At 33.8% G+C, this 20,509-nt stretch overlaps 1 protein-coding gene across 2 annotated transcripts; it reads right to left on the bottom strand.

The window, feature by feature from the left end:
- Nucleotides 1-1,568: 1,568 nt before the first annotated feature.
- On the bottom strand, nt 1,569-19,099 carry LOC128993985 (dihydrolipoyl dehydrogenase, mitochondrial-like). 2 transcript variants are annotated; one of them, XM_054418147.1, is made up of 15 exons: nt 18,985-19,099; nt 17,842-18,000; nt 16,851-16,989; nt 13,812-13,912; nt 13,446-13,589; nt 12,706-12,807; nt 8,408-8,528; nt 8,176-8,279; nt 7,095-7,181; nt 5,658-5,794; nt 5,097-5,176; nt 3,806-3,915; nt 3,210-3,347; nt 2,323-2,412; nt 1,569-1,936 (listed from the first exon to the last, which is right to left on the bottom strand). In XM_054418147.1, exons 1-15 carry the CDS (start codon nt 19,024-19,026, stop codon nt 1,868-1,870), a joined length of 1,623 nt encoding a protein of 540 aa, XP_054274122.1. In that variant the 5' UTR covers nt 19,027-19,099; the 3' UTR covers nt 1,569-1,867. The 2 variants fall into 2 exon arrangements, with proteins under 2 accessions (XP_054274122.1, XP_054274123.1); XM_054418148.1 differs by lacking the exon at nt 7,095-7,181.
- Nucleotides 19,100-20,509: the final 1,410 nt, after the last annotated feature.

Raw genomic sequence — 20,509 nt, 5'->3', positions numbered from 1 at the left:
ACCTGAGATAGGTCTACAATTTGTACAGTATCTTTGCTAGTAATCGTTTGTACAGGATTAACGGTTTAAGTTTAGACATTTTTCCAAAAGTAAAAAAAGCTATACAATATTGTTTTTTTCAGTTTTAAAACACTTTATTGAAACTTGTTTAAATAATTCTGAACCTTAAGACCATTACTCAGGCCAACAAGTTAGAAAATTAAAGTATGTGTACTGTATTGTTTTTGAATTAGTTTTAGTAACTACTTCAAATCTGAAAGACAAAAAAAATGTCAGTGATAACTAGGTACAGTACTATCTCGATTAACCGAGGTCGTTGGGATGGAGACTACCTAGGTTACCGAGAACCTCGGGAAACACGGATGTCTCTTAGATTTTTAGCTTAGGGATTACCTACATTAGGAAATCAAATACACTTGTAAAACATAACAATAAAAAGCAAATAAAATATTATTAGTTAATAGTTTTTTGTAAACATGAAAAAATGTATAGTGTTATTAAATAAAACAACACTAAAATATGCTCATTGCTCACTCACTTCGTCATTTTATAAAATATAAAATTACTTTTCCTACAGTTACCTAACAATGTACATGTTCTCTCACTGATTTGAGAAAGCAAAGTGGCCAATTCGCTCATCAGTGAGACAATGTCAACATTGTCTCACTCTAATTACTTTGTCTCACTCCAGATTTGCATCGTGAAGGCACGAAATAGTGAGCGCGTAACATGCAGGCAACGTCGTATGCGCGCGAAATACGTTGGTAGCACTGGCTGTAAATCAGCTGATCAACTGTTCTACTGTTGTATTTGCCACTTCACGTTAAATGTTATATTAAAAGTTCACTTCTGTGTAAAAATAGGTCATGTTTTTTCACCAATTTATTTGTTTTATGGTAACTGTAGGAAAAGTATAATGTGCAACTCGAGTTCAAAGTACAATTGCCTCACTCGAGAAACCATTCCTCACTCGCCTACGGCTCGTGAGTAAGGATTTCTCTCGAGTGAGTCAATTGCTCACTTTTCTCACTAGTTGCACAAATAACTATTCTTTGAGTTTGACCTGATCAATAATTGACACACACAATCATGTCAATATAAAAATTAAAACCATCATAATGACAAAGACTGACAAAAGGAGATTACGTTTGGCAGACAACTAGTCCAGCTTGCCATTTTTGGCGTCCAACCATAGTACTGCCTAGGTTATTGCGGATCATCTGTACATTAAAATTATAGTTGTAATTATTATTTCAAGTAGGCTTACTAATTTTAACAAAACACAAATTACTGCTGCTTATAATGTACATTCAACAGGAACATTTGTAATCTAATAATGTTATTATTATCCTTTCCAACCAAAATAAAATATATAAAGGCCTAAAAAGTAAAAAGACCTCGAATAACCCAAGGGTTTGGATAAAGAGAGTACTGTATGACTATACCTTTCCCAAAATTTTGTGATAAAATTATATATAGAATTCTAATTCATACTTCCATACAAGTGCTACCAAAATACTAAATTTAAACCGATAATCCAAAACTGTGGGGTTTAAATCAAACCGCTATTTCAAAAGAATTTCTTTATAACTAAAAAAGGTGGTAAGTATAACATTACAATAAGCTGACGATTCAAATCCAACATTAATGTTTAAAACAAAATATATTATAAATTAATATCTCAATACACAATATGGTATAACCGGGAATTATGTACAATTTCGTCACGAGTATGGCGTAGATGGATCGTATACTCGAAGTGCATCAGATGATTTCTACAAATGCACAGTGCAGTAGGCACTGACTGCCTGATGCTTCACTACAGCCCCAAAGATTCACAAGTTCTGTACAAGATTGCTTAGGAAGTTTAACCGAAGTTGATCGCTTTGCCGAAGTAAGCTGCTAGATGCGCCTCTCTCAAGGCTTCGGAACAAGTCTGCAACAAAATGAGTTATAAGTAAACATTAAACCATGAGGTTAAGTCGTTTACACACAGAAGTAAAACAGAGAAAACTTCCTCATGGGAAGACTGTGCGCTTTCAAGTCTAGCATATTGTGACGAGCTAGGAAGAGCCTGAGCCGCAAGCATTGTGCGGAAATTTCTATGGCTTAGTCAGTACGACAGACTGCAAAGCCAGGTTAGAATGTCTTTCTTTGCATCTCAGTGCATTCATTTAGAATTTATCATTATGCTCTACAGCTCATCCCTGGTTTTGCCTGATAGGTTTCACACAGGAGCCCGAAGTCAAAGCAGACAGACACATTCAAGGATAAAAGAGATCATTAACCTGTTTAGTGTTTAGTAAGAAAATTTAAACTTACCGGGTGGGCGTGACACACTCTAGCTACGTCTTCTGCAGATGCTCCGTACTCCATTGCCAACACGGCCTCGTTGATCAGCTCTCCAGCTCCCTGAAACAAATTACGTGTCAAGTGCTGTGGTGTTAGCTTAACTTAAAGACATTACCTGTTAATTGATGTAAAAATCTTATTTATCACTTGGTGTGCATATTTTAAGCCGAGAATGCACAATGAGATTAGAAAAGAGTAGATAATGTGTGTATCGTTAGACATAAGTAAGCAACAGTTTGTTAAGTTGTGACAATGAATTGAAATCCTAACAATAAGACAACAGGGTCCAGTTCCAAAACCATCAAAAAGCTAAAAAGCTTAAGATTTTCTTTAGGATCACACCCAGACCCAACTGTTCTATTATCAGGCTCACGCCATATAACTAGACGGGAATTCATCTGTACCGATTCAACTATTCATGTATCATGTTAATAAAAAAAATACAATCATTAATTGGCACAAAGTACTAGGGTTTTCAGCTAGCTAGTCAACATGCTTTAACTTTTAAGACTTAAAAATGTAGAAAAAATTATAATTATGACCTCACAAAACCAAAACATTTTGGACAGAGCCATTCTATAAAGCCAATTTTCCAAATAATCAATGTCTTTTATTCAAAGGTATAGTTTGGAATTGAGTATTCTACATAATATTCGAGCCCAACCCTTAAAATCAACTGGCAAATGTAGGTCAGGATGTCAAAACAACACCAAAGTTCAAGGTCTGACTTTCGCAGTGTCTTGGCCAGTGAGGTAAATATCTTCCACTGTAACAGGCATAGAATTTTTATTGTCATCCCAAGCACTCTGATCAACATCAGTAGTGTTAAATGAGGTGCAGTAAAATGAAATACTTACAGGTCCGATGATATGGACGCCCAGGATCTTGTCGGTCAGTTTGTCAGCGAGCACCTTGACAAATCCATCTGTTTCGTTGTTCGTCTTCGCTCTGCTGTTGGCAGCGAACGGGAACTTTCCTATTTTGAAGTCAACACCCTGAAAGAAAAATGTCTTTAGCCTACTTGCATAGAATGCTGCTACATTCTTGGACCTTGTCAAATTAAAATGTTGTACGGTTAAAACACTAAATAAATGAGATAACTAACTTAGTAAGTAAGAATAATCAGTAAATTTGAGGTTTCAGTTAATCCACATACATTATCAGCAGTTAATCCACATACATTCTCAGCAGTTAATCCACATACATTCTCAGCAGGTTAATCCACATACATTCTCATTCTCACAGTTAAAATAAAATTTTTACAGTTAATGTTACAACTTTACATTTTATCGATTAAACCGGAAAATGACTAACAAAGTACTTTTAGTTGATGGTAAAATCTTACAGTTATCGATCAAACTCCTACAGACAATGATACACTTCTTACACTTAATTCTTATTTTCTCAAGTATATAATAATAACATCTTACAGTAGTTGTCAATGTCATCTTACATCATTCTTCAGGTCTTCTTCAGTACGGCCGACCCAGCCGACCTCGGGATGAGTGTAGATGACGGAGGGAACACAGTTGTAGTCTATGTGCACTGGACCTCCCGCAATACCTGTAGTAGAGTATTGATCAATCAGCCTCCACAATATAACGTATTATACCAACCACACTGATAAATCGACTTAAGATTTTACAAATAAGATTTTAATTAGTTTAAAAAAACAAAATCTTCCTAACCCAACCTAACCTAAAACATAGTCCACCCTTAGGCTAGATTAGGTAAACTATTAGTGTAGTCGGTATAATACCTAAGTATGACAATTTTATTTATTTATATGAAGAAAGTATTGTTTTTATCAACATTTTAGAGTTTGTTTTTTGGGTAGAGGTATCCGTTTTGGTCCCCCTGAATAAAAAAAAGTGGTTTTCGAAGTTATGTCTGTATGTGTGTGAATATGTACACTGTACTAAAAATACCTGTACATTTTTTTATGTAGGCAGTTCATGATATCTCTAGATATAAAAAAAACCAGAACCTTGGGAATTGAAGTCCTACACTCTGACACTGGACTCGTTCTCTCATTAAAAATACTAGCAGCTAAGAGCACTCCAAATATAGAACACTACCACTACACTAAATTCTATAAGTGTTTGACATGTTTTAGCTAAGATTTTGATATTGTAGGTTATGTAGATTCTCTAACCTAAGGTTTGAACTACACCTGTAGACATTCAATACTCATGTTCATGAAATGAATGAAAATAAACATAGCTGAATTAAGCCACTAAACGCATACAAGTTTTTTTTTCAACCATGATACAAAAAATAAAGCTTCTCTAAAAAAAAGAGCTAAGAAAAATTAGGACACTTTGAACCATGGCCTCACTAAAAAAACCAGGCCGTAATGCTCGTCAAGCATGACGTCACGATAGAAGACGGCAACGACGTAATGTTTGCCGTTTGTGATCAGCTGCTTGTTTTAATCTTTCCTTGGAAAATAAATAAATAAATACCTACGTCATTGCCGTCTTCTATCGTGACGTCATGCTTGACGAGCATTACGGCCTGTTTTTTTAGTGTGACCTTGTTTGAACGCGTTTATTCCAAAAGTCAAATTGATTTTTAAAATCAAAATCTTCTAAATTAAACATTATATTGCCTTACAAAAAATTACTACAGTATCTTAAGCTTTGAATTATTTCAGCAATAAAAATGTAATTGGAACTAAATTGCAAGATATAAAAGCTAGCAAAGTTATGTTTGTGATAGGAATGGAGAATATTTTATATTACCTTCTACACATACAATTCCTTCGTCTTCTGCCTTATGCGCCAACATGGGTCCGTGAATGCAGTCGCCGATTGCGAAAATGCTGCAACATTGATTTGGTTTAGCTTCCAATCAAAATTAATGAACTTCTAGTACTAAGACATCCATTGATTGTTTGAAAATAAATTAGGTTATAGATGTTTCTCAAACTCTACAATTCACCATTTTGGTTTAGTTATCTCGGCACACCAAGTACACATCTGCAAAGTGTATTGGTTCAAACTAAACCTTTATCCTGATTTATCATTCCCCGATGTATACTAATTAAATTTATTGTTTTCTTTAGGGATGTTGTTTATTTTGACTAAGCCTACTATAAAATTCTCTGAGAGGTTATCTTTGAGATTTTTTATTATTTACTGGGTTTGTGAACTAATCTTGTTATGATTTAGGTACTTCAAAACCTGAGGACAGGATCAGAATCCAGATCCTAAAACGTTGTGAAAAGACAATCTGCAATAATTCCTTATTCATAAACTCGTCATAACCAAAAATGAACGAAGGTTTGCAGTTAATTCTCTCACCTGGGAATGACAGTCTGGAAGCGTGAGTTGACTGGTATTCTTCCCTTCTGGTCTCGCTCAATACCAATATCTTCCAGCCCAAGGTTGTGTGTGTATGGTCGTCTACCAACGCACACTAGCAACACATCACAGTCCAGCTGGAAAACAATGTGTTGCTCATTTTAAAATGTAATGTGAAATATAACCTATAGCGTCAACAATGCAATTGATGGTTAAACTTGGACGGCAAAAAAGACCATATATCCAAACAAAAGCTAATCAAGATTTATCATCTCTATGAACCATCTGATGATTTAAGATATTTAATCATTTATAGCTTTTAAAAATTTCCAAAATATTAGGGCCAAATAAATAGACAAATTTTTTGTGATAATGTAGCTTGTTCTTTGGCATTATTAACACTGTAAATTTCATATAAAAAAGCAGATTGAAAAGCAGTCAAAATCAAATAACATTTAGGATGACAAGTCTACTTGAAATATTCAAATTCAACAATCTCATTGGTTAAGCTAGTTCTGTATAAACAAATACATATAGGATGTTACAACATCAAAGACGAGATGAATGACATTTTTTAAATATTGACTTTAAAAGATCAATATTTACATGTTTCAAATCCTGTTCATAATTAATGTTTATTTAATTTAGAAGTAAACTAAAAATCAAGAGAACAAGTAAGCCTAGTGTTTTAAGAAGTGAGAAGAAAGGATTCGGGATTTATGTTGTCACAGTAAAATATCATCCTAATGCCCAACTGTAAATATTATATACATGGCACATGGTGTTTTAGAATGCTCACCTACATATTTTGGGCATTATTTCTGGGAACCAAATATACATTTATAGATAAATAAACTGTTTGAAAGAACCAAGCTAATAACTGAACCACAATTAATTAAGGTTTTTGTCAAATACAATCCACAGATTCCCATTGCACAATCTTTAAGGAATTTCTCAAAGACTTTTGTCAGGAAATATTCAAAGAGTTTTCACATCTCATTTTGAAATTGTGGTGCTTTCAAAATAATAAATGGACATAACAAGTTGACAAAATAAATTACAGAAAAAAAGCAAAGAGTAACTATTTTTGGATGGTTTAATTACCGTACAACAATTCAGGGATAACTTACTTATATCAAAATACTAAAATAGTTTTGAAATAGTAAAAATGCAAATGTAATGCTTAACAATAGAAATTTATCCTAACTTTTCCGTAGTTTTACCCAGAAATAATGCCCAAAAATATTGACAGAGTTTTGAAAACCGTGTGGATTACATGAATGAAGCCAACTGTTACAAATACTGAGTGCACAGAAACAATTTACATGAAAACACAACGATTAAGTGAATGAAAGCCAATCAAGAATAACTATTACGAAAACTTTAAAAATTTGAAAGTTTGCCAGGCAAATATCTGAACACAAGACATGTGAATACCTCGGTTTGAGAAGATGTCTCTTTCGAGCTCTCACTATCGGATCGGAAGGCACCAAACAGTGTTTGTAACAGTCCCGTTTGAGCGCGCTACACAAAACACGATAGTATCAGCGCAACATTTGATTAATCTCGTAGCATTTAGTACTTGTACCTACTAATTTAATCTTTTAAGTTAGATTCATCCACAATAAAAATAATTTGTGTAAATCACTGTAATACAGGTAAGGTAGTCCTCAAAAAAGTCACCGGTTTAATGAGTAAAGTAGCTATTTGATCATTGGGACTTTCAAATTATCAAGAAAAATGATGATGAGAGAAAAAGAAATAGATCTTAGTTTGCTGTTTAATGATATCAGGACTTTGCCCAAGTAGACTTGAGAAATTCAATGTATCTTGATTAGGATTAGAAAAGGTTTATTTATTTTTATCACAAATATATGCTTCCAAAATTAAATCAGTAGCATAATTGCTGTTTTAACTGCTACAAGTAAGGTTGGGCATGAATTTTCAGTGTTGCGAATTAGCTGACTCCAACAAGATATAAAATAAATTTACTAAAAACTAAGTTTTCCCCAAGAACAAGAACCAATATAATTATAGTTGCATAACTGATTTACCAAGGGTTTATCAGACCTAGCATGCTAACCATTATACAAAATAATTTGTTTTCTAGTAGGTTCACCAATTTCAAAGAAGAACCATGCATGACCAATGAATTGGAAAAAGTTCTTAAGCCAGGCCAAAGCAAAATAACTTAGTCCATAGTTGGCGGTCTTTGATGATTCTTCTCTTCAATGCACAACCCTCCACCAAGATTGAATAAGCAAACCAATTAATGCACAAGTTAAGTTACCCATAAAAATATTCACATAATTAAATACTCCAACCCATGCCATTAGTTGCCCTCTCACCAACCAGCCACAAGGTCAATCAATCTTTTGTATCAAAAACTCCCATCAGACCCCAAACAGCCGAATTACCCTTTTTTCAATGAATTACCATGGAAAAATTCATTTAAAAAAGCATATTACGATTCTATTTGAGGGAAAAGGTTTAATTTGTTATCCAGAACATAACTTACCTCTTCTTTCTTAGCTGCGTCTTTAACGTTTTCCACACTGACTTTGATGGTAGAACCTTCCTTCCGTGCACCCATAACCTTAGTTCCCAGCTTGAAGTTCATTCCTGGAATCCAATTATGGGATTTCAGTTTATTATGGGGAAGAATCTATTTGTAACCATTGATATTTATATGCAATAGAGAGATTATAAAACAAATAGCATATTTCTTGAAAATCAATGATCTTGCGTACCCTGCTTGCCGAGAATCCTTTGGAACTGTTTGGCAACCTCTCCATCAATACCAACTCCCCCAATGGTGTTAAGGAACTCCACAGCAGTGACCTGAGATCCCAGTCTGCCCCACACTGAACCCTGCAGACGAAAAAACAATCAATGCGCTGAAATCCAATCACTAGTAGTTTTTTATATTGCACATATAAATCTACATTGAATGACCTCTACTAAAAACTAGACTTATGCATAAAAAACTTGCTTTTACAAGTATGCACACAAATAAAAAGCAGTCTGTTTTCATTAAGTAAAAATATAAATAAATTGATACAATGTCAGTATCCAACAGTCAATGGTTTAAGTCCATGGATAAGAAAGTGAAAAGAGTTCATGGTACTTTCGTATTATATGGAGGCCACTTATGGGTCAATCCATATCAAGTCATCCAGGGCATGACACCCATGTTCTCAGATTCTAATGATTTTTTTGTCATGTGTTCCTTTTGCTATTCTAATTATGAATACCAAATTTCATTTTGATATCTTGAATACTTTTTTAGTTATGAATTTTCAAAAATTGTAAAAAATAAGCGTTTTCCCGTTCCCGCCGATTATTTGGAGTACGAAAAGTTTTTAGTAAAAAAATTATTACTCAGTCAGTATTTATCATATCACAATGGGACTTTCACTAAAATGTTCAGAAAATCTTGTAGAATTAAGGAAAATTATGTTTATGGGGGTGGTCATTTTATGTTCCAGTCAGTAATCCATCCAACTTTAATTTTGGTCTAATCTTTAGCAAAAAACACAAAATTTTGAAAAATTTATGAAAATTATAGGCACTATGTAAACCAAAGGTTTTTTATCATATTTATATTCCTAAGGACATATACTAACAGGTTCTTAAAGAAAAACACTGGGATTTTCACTGCCTTTTAGTTTGTACCTCAATAAACAGAAAAATATAATTTTCATAAAAAAGGCAGAGTGCGGACAGTTAAACCTGTACTAAGAATCAATAGCTACTTCAGAAAGTGATATTAAAAAAATTATCAAGACCCATTTATAATAAAGTAGAATTATAATTTTGAAAGGCAATAAAACTAAAGTTTAAAAGCACTGACCCAAGTTGGTAGGCCTACAATGTCAAGCTTAGTACAAAAAAGACGCTTGAAAAAATATGTACAGTATTAAGAAAATATGAAAACTTCTTACCACTAATCCTTAATGAATACAATTTTTGGAGATACTCAATCTGCTTTTTACATGAAGCACTTAATTTTGTACTTGGTTTTTTGTCAACATGTTTTGGCACTGTTTTTCAATTAAATCCATTTCTTTTTTCGGGAAATAATACATTTAGTCAGGTTGGGTAGCAGGAAAATATGTCAGTTCTGGTAGAGAGGCTGCAATTTTAGGTTGTTATAGTATACAAGTTTCTGAATCTAAAACCGCCCAGACCTCATTATTATTTTAAATTAATTATTTTAAATATGAAGGTGGTGTTGTGACCCATCATTTTAAACTACTTTTTTATGCTGAATTCAATGCCGCAATCCGTTTTTCATTGTCATATTTGGTTTTTGAAATATTGACATTTTAAATCAAAATAATTTTAATATTTTATCAAGAAAGCTTGATAACAAAATACTTATAAAATAATTGATCACATTTCAAAATGGCGGATCCAAGATGGCGGCTGAAAAAAATACATCCGTCATAACCGAGTGAAAATAAGTCAACAATGAATGGTGGTGTCCACTTATCTTTATCTAGCACTATTTTGAGATTATGACCTTAGTTTGTAAATGCACATTGTTATAATGGACTAAAAATTAATTTATAAAAAGTTCTTATTACCTACTTTAGAATGGATCAACATTTTTTTAAACGAATTGCAGCATCGTATTCAGCGTAAAAGTCTTGTTTGAAACCGTGGGTCACAACCCTACCTTTACATTTGAAAAAATAACTTCGTATCCAATATGGCGGAACCAAGATGGCGGCCAAAAATTTAAACCCAGTCAAAATGAAGCACTTGCTACTCTACAATGATCTGACGTGGTTCGAAGTTGATATCTTAAGAAATGTATAAAAAAGTAGGGGGGGGGGGGAACTCATTTAAAACTCACCCTGTATAAAACAATTCACAATTATTTTCCTCATAATTTTTTTAGTTTTGAACAGCCGCCATTTTGAAATGACTTGATGAAACTTGACCATTTTCAACCCAGGCCGAGATAATGTATTCTTAAAGCACTTGTGTGCCAAATTTCATGAAAATCTATTAAGGCATTCGGTCGTTATAGCCAATTCATGGGGACCCAGCATCCTCTTACGGCCGCCATTTTAAAGACGTCATTACGGACGACCAAGGTCCTTAAAAATTGGGATCTGGGCGGTTTTAGGTTCAGAAACTTGTATAGGCCTACTATAACCACCTAAAATTGCAGCTTCTCTGCCAGAACTGAAATATTTTCCTGCTACCCAACCTGACTAAATGTATTATTTCCCGAAAAAAGAAATGGATTTAATTGAAAAACAGTGCCAAAACATGTTGACAAAAAACCAAATACAAAATTAAGTGCTTCATGTAAAAAGCAGATTGAGTATCTCCAAAAATTGTATTCATTAAGGATTAGTGGTAAGAAGTTTTCATATTTTCTTAATACTGTACATATTTTTTCAAGCGTCTTTTTTGTACTAAGCTTGACATTGTAGGCCTACCAATTTGGGTCAGTGCTTTTAAACTTCAGTTTTATTGCCTTTCAAAATTATAATTCTACTTTATTATAAATGGGTCTTGATAATTTTTTTAATAACACTTTCTGAAGTAGCTATTGATTTAGTACAGGTTTAACTGTCCGCACTCTGCCTTTTTTATGAAAATTATATTTTTCTGTTTAATGAGCTATAAATTAAAAAACAGTGAAAATCCCAGTGTTTTTCTTTAATAACCTGTTAGTATATATCCTTAGGAACATAAATATGATAAAACACCTTTGGTTTACATAGTGCCTATAATTTTCACAAATTTTTCAAAATTTTGTGTTTTTTTGCTAAAGAGTAGACCAAAATTAAAGTTGGATGGATTACTGACTGGAACATAAAATGACCACCCCCATAAAAATAATTTTCCTTAATTCTACAAGATTTTCTGAACATTTTAGTGAAAGTCCCATTGTGATATGATAAATACTGACTGAGTAATAATTTTTTTACTAAAACAATTTCGTACTCCAAATAATCGGCGGGAACGGGAAAACGCTTATTTTTAGCAATTTTTGAAAATTCATAACTAAAAAAGTATTCAAGATATCAAAATGAAATTTGGTATTCATAATTAGAATAGCAAAAGGAACACATGACAAAAAAATCATTAGAATCTGAGAACATGGGTGTCATTTTCTTTTTTTGCTGGATGATTTGAAATGGATTGACCCTTATTTAACAGTGCGCTGCGGCGATTATGTTAGGTTGGGTTATCGTATGTTTGTAGGACTTTCCTCGTTTCATTATGAATCGAATGATACCAGATGAGTCACAAAAAATGTATGATAACCCAACCTTACATAACCGCCGCAGCGCACTGTACAAGGGTGGCCTTCGTATAATACGAAAGTTTCGAGCCCATCAAAAAAATAGATGAGTTTTATTTTAATTCCAGAAAATTTTGTAATTTTTCTTTAAATTTTGTGTAATTTTCTTTTTTTTGGTATTGTATTTAGGTAAATGCTTTCACTACAGAAATTGGATTCTTTATATAAAAAGTTAATTTATGATGCAATGGAATAGTTGAATTTTTTTATGCCTGGCCTATTGTACATGTGGCTTTTAAATTTAAAATTTGCCTGAATAATTTTTTGCGATAATAGACGTAGGCCCAAGATAAACTTTCCATAAACTTTAATAATATGTAATTCTTTGAATTCATCGTTTGATGTTCCGATCGCACAATTTTCTTCATTATAATAGGCCTACCTCTATTTCATTGTGGGCCTACTCGTAATAGCCCATTTTTGCAGTTTTAGTGTACTTTCATTTGATTTTGTGGTACTATAAAGGAATAACCCATAAGCTAAAGAATGAATATTTATGAAATAAATATGAATGTTTTTGTATGTTATGTATTACAAAAGGATGATATCCTAGAATGTGACTATATTACAGAACCTAAATTTGATTCAATTTTGAGTAGGTTTACTTGATTTTACTTAGCCCACAACTAGCAAAGTGTGATATTAACCACACAAAATTTCTTTAGGCACAGCAAAGTTGCTTAGCTGCTTGTTTAGTTTTATAATCACAAAAAAACTTACCAGTTCCAAACCAATAACTCCTGCTCCAATCACAACCATCTTCTCAGGGACTTTCTTCAGTGAAAGCGCTCCAGTCGACGACACTACAGTCTCTTCATCAATCTGGAAAACAAACAAAAATACATGATCCAATAATGATTTTCCCGAAACAAAAAAAGAATCACTATAGAAATCAGGAGAAAAATCAGTTCTTCGAATCATAGTGGTCCCAGCCCCCGGTTAATATGGGGTTTCTTTAAATTTTTTGCCCTTCGGAACTCGCCAAGTGAATGATGTTAGAACATCTTATAATGTCTTAAGTCTCATTAATCAATGTTCAGAGTTTGAAATGTTATTCAAGATGACAAGGGTTAAAGGTTCTTTTGATCAGACTTAAAATTGGAGCAATGCAACTTCAAAACCTAACATCCGTAGGTTAAAGTAGATGGATACATGACAGCAATGTAGGCATAATGTACTGATTCTTATGTCTTGTAATGCTTAACACTTCTCTATCACACTTGACCATTGTTGGTAGACAAATCCTAAGCTCGAAAGATGCCACTAATCTCTGATTTTTCCCTACCAGATTTAAACTTTGTTGAATATATCCTAGGTGTTCTACCGTGACAGCTAGAAGGTGAGGTAGAAGGTACCCTGAGGCTACACAGGTTATCCCAAGATTAACTTTATGATAGGCTACTAATAAATGCAAAACCAAATGCAGTCAACAACTTTGAACTGTAATGGACTTATATTACCTCGATTCCTGGGAAGGGCGTGACTTCCGAGCCTGTCGCTATCAGAATATTCTTCGCTTTAACTACCTCACTGCTGCCGTCAGCCTTGATAGCTGTGACCTCGTTGGGGCCTGTGATCTTTCCATGGCCACTTATCTGAGTAACCTGGAGAAAGATCAAACATTTGCTGAGAACAATTTCAAAACTCGGAACTACTTCTAAACACTCAATGTTTTGATGGAAAATTGTCGGTCTGAGTTAAGCATATCAATTATTTAAGATAGTACACCATTATGTGTGCGTATTTTAACTCAAATATGAGTAAAAGATATTAGATGAGATAGCCCTAGGCTACATTTAACTGAACAACAGAAAAGTTTGACCTACCTTGTTTGACTTGAAGAGGCTAGCAATACCACCGGTGAGTGCTTTCACAGCTGTTCGCTTGGCGTCCATCATTGTCTCAAGGTTCAGAGTTACTCCAGAAACTAAAAAAAAAACAATAAAATTATGCATTCCATCTACATTACGACATTACCCTCTTAATGCACTCACTTATGCATTTCATGTAGATTACATTTATTAAACCCTATTAATGTAATCACAGTACTGTAACAGAACTGTAAGCTTCAGTGTGAGCATCAGGCCAAATTATTTGTTTATTTATTGAGTTACATGTCAGTACATCATAATAACAGGACATATTGTCAATGGTTAAATAAAGACTTACAACTAATAGATAAAACTAATAGGCCTACATCTGTATTTACACAAAATCAACAGAATCTTCCCAAAATACAACATTGTTTACATGACAAATAGAGCTAGAAAGAGTGGGAAGGTTTACTTATACATAATTCCAACAGTCCTCAAAATAATCTGCCAATGAAAAAAGACTTGAGCCATTATTTTAAAGAAAGTCTAAACTTAGAGGGATTTTCTAGAGTAATTAAACTTGTTGGTAATTTAAGATTTTTTGACCAATGTATTGTGGTGATGACTCGAATACTTGTAAATTATGAGCTACAGGTTTGATAATATTCTTTGTTCTTGTGTTGTAATTATGTTGAGTTTGGGACTTCATAAAAGTGGAGGGGTTTCTATGGACCCAGCATACTATTTCCAAAATTTACTGATCGTAAAAAGTTAGAACTTGAAAGTTTTGAAACAGTTTTTTACTAGGGGTTCTAGGGGGAACTTTGCCAATAATTCGAATTACTTTTTTTGTAATTTAAAAATCTTTTTATTTTGAATAAGGAGAGTTACCCCAGACCAAGATAGGCCTACCATATGTCATTAATGATGAGAAATATGCATGATATATTATTAGCTGGGTTTCTAGATTCGTTACTTGTGAGATTATTCTTATATCTTGAAAAAATGAAAGGGTCTGATTTTTTTCTTACATTTTCAATTTGAGATGCCCAGTTAAGATTTGTATTCAAAATTAATCCGAGGAATCCCACATTTTGTTGTGGAGATAATTGACGATTTAAAAGGATAATGTGATTTGAATCATCTTCCCTGTAGTCAGCCAAAAAGTTTATAATTTGTGTTTTTTTCCACATTTAGGGCTATATTTTATACAGATGGCCTTTGCAATAAGTCCAAGCACTTTTTGAATGGTTGGTTAATGATTGAGTTCAGTCTGAAAACTTCAAAATTATTGATTATATCAAGGCAAGATGTTATTAGAAGGGACGGTTATATAAGTCTTAACCAAATGTGAAGTAAGAATATTATAATGCAACCGAAGGCCAAAAATCCATTGAAAGGACCAGTCCGCTGAGTGGCTTACAGGCTAAAGAAATCAGTGGAGGCAGTGCTTACCATTACCATTACCAACTGGCGATCGTTGACCAGTTGTCTGGATTGATCTTGTCAGATAAAAATTTACTTTAAAAAAATGATCTAAGCTAATATTCACAATATTTACACTTGATGGCGGCTGGATTCAGACTCAAAAGTCCATTGCAGTGATAAAGTACTCCTCGATGGATTAGAAGCAGGCCCGCTTTTATAAACGGGCAGACTGGGCATATGCCCAGGGTGGTTGAGGGGCGCCGTACAACTACTGCCCACCCTAAGCACTAGGAAAATACCCCCGCCGCAGCAAACCTGCCGACTAAGCGAATTTCCATTTGCCTGAATTGATTTACAATTAAATGTATTTAATAAACATTAGGTTTAATGAGTACCTGGGCTTGCTGCTACAGGGAGGGTAAAAAAGTGTATTTTTTTAGTAAAATATTAATTACTTAGTAGGCTATATAATAATTGAATTTACCAAGTTTGATCAAAATATATCCACAAACAAGCAAACTACAACATTTTACAATATTCTCCATACCGTATTTTAAGAATAACATGGGAATTTAAAAATAACATTGTTTTGAATTATCTCCGGAACCAATAATTGTACAAAAACTCTTTGATATACTGAATTATTTGGGGTTTTTTTTAAGCTTTTTAAAAAGGTCTTGAGAGAAATTGCGAAATTTTGTATTAAGAGGGTCAAATATTAGAAAACCCCATTATTACCCCGTAAAACCCCGTTCCCATGGTCCAATCATGCTGGTTCACGAACTCATTCAAGTTTATCCTGCCTTACACCTTCAAACCAAATTGCATCAAAATCGGCCAGGAATGAATAATAACAATAGCCTACCTACTTTATTTTTAGTTCTTACAATTATGTGTTATAATTATTTAATTCAATAAGTACATAACAATGGCGACTCAGAGGTGAAAATAAAGAGATTAGCACTTACCATCTTTTGTGGTACCGTCTTGTGAGTAACAGTAAGCGTAAATATGTTTTAAGTGTTATAAAACATATCTTTATTTACTTTCCGTAAATTTAATAACATGTACAATGCTGATCAAGAAGTTATTAACCAATATATTTCTTGCAGAGCACAGGTTGTACTTGTGTAGTTGGTCTCGTGTAATGTGAGGCAGCCTAGGGTAAGCTTTTAAGAGAAGAAGGCATTTGAGTAACTTATGTATTTGGCTGTGCACGGTGAGAATGCCGAGCTGTTCAAAAAGTGGTCTGGCATGATCTCATCTAGGCTACCACTCGCAAATATATTTCTAACAGCAGTCTTCTACATAATCAGAGCTCTCTCGGTGTTCGGAGCATGGCCCAATAGGACCAAGCCATAGCTCAATTGGCAAAGAAACAAACTAAAGTAGGCTAGTTTAAGATATTCAGACGTCACCTGGGATTTTAGTTTTCTTAAAAGGCAAATTTACACAAGACAATTTTTTAGCAAACTTCATCAATATGAGTTACTAACTAACCCATGGTTATATAGGTAGATTAAAGTAACTTAATAGCAAAATTACAAAACAAGGCCTAATAGAGAAGATAGGCTACCCTTAAGTCAAATTGTTCCAGCAAATTTTAAAATTGCCTAGACCTACCTTCGATGCCTCTGCCCTTGAGATCCCCGGAATGAGCCATGTGGTAGTAGTGGGAGTTGTTTAGTAGAGCTTTAGAAGGAATACACCCAACGTTGAGACAGGTTCCTCCCAAGGTTTCATTCTTTTCAATGCAAACCGTCTGAAAGTACGGAAAATAAAATTAGTACAAAATTTTTCTCTGAAGAGACGTTGGTAACTCATATTCCAGCTAGTTGGACAGTAGGTAAAAGCTTACGAAACTGAACAATAACGTAATGACGATATAGGCCTACCGTACCCTCAATTAATGTGTTGAATAACTTGTATTACTGAATGTTGGTCCAAGTCAAATGGAAAGGATAACTTTACTTTGGTAAATTATTGTGAAGTAGGCCTACGGCATTAGTGAATTTTATTTTTAACTATGACTTTAAGCATTGAGCAGTCTCTAACTTATAACTAGAAGCATGATGAAAAAATTACCAAAGTGCAGGGATGTAAAAAAATTTCTCTTATGACTGATTTCAAGATAAAAAGTGTTTAACCCATGTTAAGTTCTATCACCTAATAATTTTCTTTAGCCTTTACTTAGAACAGCTGATGATTTAAAAAATGATTCCTACTGTACAAATAAACATTATTCCTTTCTGTTCTTCTTGAAAACATGACTTATTTTTTTCTCTCTTAATTTTTCATTTTTATTCACAAACACTCCACAACCCATCCCCCTTAACCAAGAAGTGTGGACAAATTAAAGATAGAATCACAAGAAATTAACTCTGAACATAACTTAGCCTATTTACTGTCTACGCCAGTGACATTTTGAATAAAATAATAACAAAATGCTTTGAAGGGAAAGCAGTAAAAATCGCTAAAAAACATTTTTATGGATAGGCCAGGTCTGAGACACTACCAATAGCTAGCAACGCACCTAAACAATATCACAAAATTTATGTTGTGTTCATAGAAACACTATCATTTTGAAAAATATAAACAAAGATTGTCGACTCACCTTCATCCCCAGCTGTGCCGCCTTGATAGCAGCAACATAGCCTCCCGGTCCTGAGCCGATCACAACAATATCAGCCTCATGGCTACTGGAGTACAGTCTGTGTTGTAACACTGACAAGAGTGCTGGGAAGGCGTGTGTGTGTTGAGTGCATGCTGATGGCTGGAAATAATAGGCAGTTTAGCTCTTCTGATGAAACAGAAATCCTTTATTGTCCTTAGGCAAAACAATCTTGGAATAGACATGGTAACATAGGGTTACTCAGTAAACCCAGTCAGACTAGATAAATAAGTTAATATCACAGACAATAACAGGTAAAAATTTAAAAGTAAAAGGAATGGGATATAGCCTAGTATACAATAACCTCAATATCCGGAGTTTTATCATGTCTCACAATGTAAATACTCTTATATAAGTACTTTTTAATTTAATTAATGATAAGTTGTTTAGTTATAAGTTGTGATCACAATGAGCTAAGTTAATGAAGTTTTCTTACCTTATTTTAATAGAGGGTACAGTTTCTTAACTGGGCTATGCTAATATCAATTGAAACTATCGATTCGATTAGTAAACCTTCATACGTTTTTTTCACCATCAGCAAGTTTGGTTGGTTAGGTTAGGTTATGATAGACTTTATAATAGATATAGGCTATTTAAAAATATTGATTATTAATCAATATTTTCAATTCGATAGTTTCAATCGATATTAGCATAGCCCAGTTAAGAAATAGGGTACCTATCTCCATCGTTCCGTAAATAGGCCTAGGCCTAGTCAACATTTTTTTCATAACTAGGCTAACTTAGGTTAGGCCTATTCTAATATAGGCCCTAGCCTAAATAATTTAACTTATAGGCTACTTTGTTTGTTGTTATTTAATAAATTCTTAAGCCTATCTGAATTTATAAATTATAATTTAAGCTGGATTGGGATTAACGGTTGTCATACTATTAACATTTTAGCATTTTAGGAGAAAATAATCAGAGCTAAGGTCTTAGGCCTACATTGATAAATCGTTGACCTATCTGTGGAGATAGGCCTAGTGAATGGCTTGCAAGAAAATCGAAAATGCAAAATATTTTGACATTATAATTAGTAAATATGGTTTATTTTATATTAGTAAAGTTTAATATGATTATATTACTTACTTTGATTGAATTGGAGATCCGATTTAAAATGTTTGCTTGCATTTTTAACCATAAATATTCGACCTACAATCGGAAAAAGAAAGACATAAAACGAGGTAGAGAGGGAGAAGCAGACGCAGACGGCAGACTATACAACTGCAAACAGATGTTTACACATTGTCTGCCAACAGATTAGAAAAACTCACTCGCAGACTCGCATCTGTGGTGGATATACTATATAAAGTTTTGGACCAGTAGATCAGGGGTTTTAGCATAGACTAAACATACTATAGGTAAGGTATGTAAAGAAATGAGAAAGTTTTCCATCAATAAAATGAAATAATACTAACACATAAAATTAGATTTCCAGAATCATAACAATACCTACGAACAAAATCTAAAATGCACACTTTGGAAGACCGTTTAAGTATAGTGTATGTAACCATAGATAAAATACCCCCGCTGCAGCAGACCTGCCGACTAAGTGAATTTCCATTTGCCTGGATTTATTTTCAATTAATCTATTAAATTAACATTTATGTTTTTAACGAGTACCGGTTTTTAGGTTAGCTGCTACAGGGAAACTAATAAAGTGTGTTTTTTATTAAAATATCAAAAGCTTAGTATGAAATAAATAAATCCGCCAAGTTTGATCAAAAATATATCCATAAACAAGCCAATTACAACAGTTTACAATATTCTCCATGTAACATATGGGAATTTTAAATTAACATTGTTTTAAATTAGTAACCAATCACCGTACAAAAACACTTTTGATATACTAAATTATTTGTTTTTTAAGCTCTTTAAAAAGGTCTGGAGAAAAATTGATATATTTTGTTTTTTAAGGGTAAAAAATGAGAAAACCCCATTTTTACCCCATAAACCCCAACGTTAAACCCCGTTCCCATGGTCCGATCATGCTGGTTCGCGATCTCATTCAAGTAGACTGATGGCCAGGAGAGAGCTTATTAATTATACAGATAGTGGTTTTAGCATAAGTAAGATTTTTTACATTGAATCTCCAACAAGAATTTGAGGGGTTTATGGCTTGTAATTAAAGCGGGGTTTAATTCTTCTATATATAAAATAGCATCGGCTAGATAGGTTACTAACAAATAAAAGAAATAAACAGGCCCACTTTTATAAACGGGCAGACTGGGCATATGCCCAGGGGCGCCGGAGGTTTGGGGGCGCCCACCGGGTGCTCCTCAACCACCACCTGCCTGCACTAGGAAAAAAAGGGGCACTGCTTTTGGGTTTGCCCAGGGCTCCACTGACCCTTAACGCAGCCCTGGAAATAAATGCAATATTGGTTTTGGTTTTTTTTTAGAAATATTTACACAACTGGTTTATTGTATGTTATTCTTAGGTTGTCGGTTACTCATCACTAAAATAAATTAATCACAATTATTTACTAAAAAATGGTTTATTGTATTACTGTCCTGCAGGTGGCTGTGAAACAAAATTAAGGTGTAATGGTAATCCAAGTGGGGTTTGGTAACACTCTCTGAGCTTCCTTAGAAATAGAGATGACTCTTGACAA

Source organism: Macrosteles quadrilineatus, unplaced genomic scaffold, assembly GCF_028750875.1.
Source record: "Macrosteles quadrilineatus isolate MER2022 unplaced genomic scaffold, UCM_ALF_1.0 Scaffold_5__1_contigs__length_97177068, whole genome shotgun sequence".
NCBI lineage: Eukaryota > Metazoa > Arthropoda > Insecta > Hemiptera > Cicadellidae > Macrosteles > Macrosteles quadrilineatus.
Note: the sequence above shows the minus strand (reverse complement) of the source record. Positions and strands in the feature narration are given on the sequence as shown.

Coding starts and splice junctions, on each gene's coding strand:
- LOC128993985 (XM_054418147.1), bottom strand. CDS start 19,026: ATGCAAGCAAACATTTTAAATCGGATCTCCAATTCAATCAAA. Junction 8,529..12,705: donor GAGTTATTGGTTTGGAACTG/GTAAGTTTTTTT, acceptor TTTCGTCTGCAG/GGTTCAGTGTGGGGCAGACT. Junction 3,916..5,096: donor AGGAATTGTATGTGTAGAAG/GTAATATAAAAT, acceptor ACTCTACTACAG/GTATTGCGGGAGGTCCAGTG.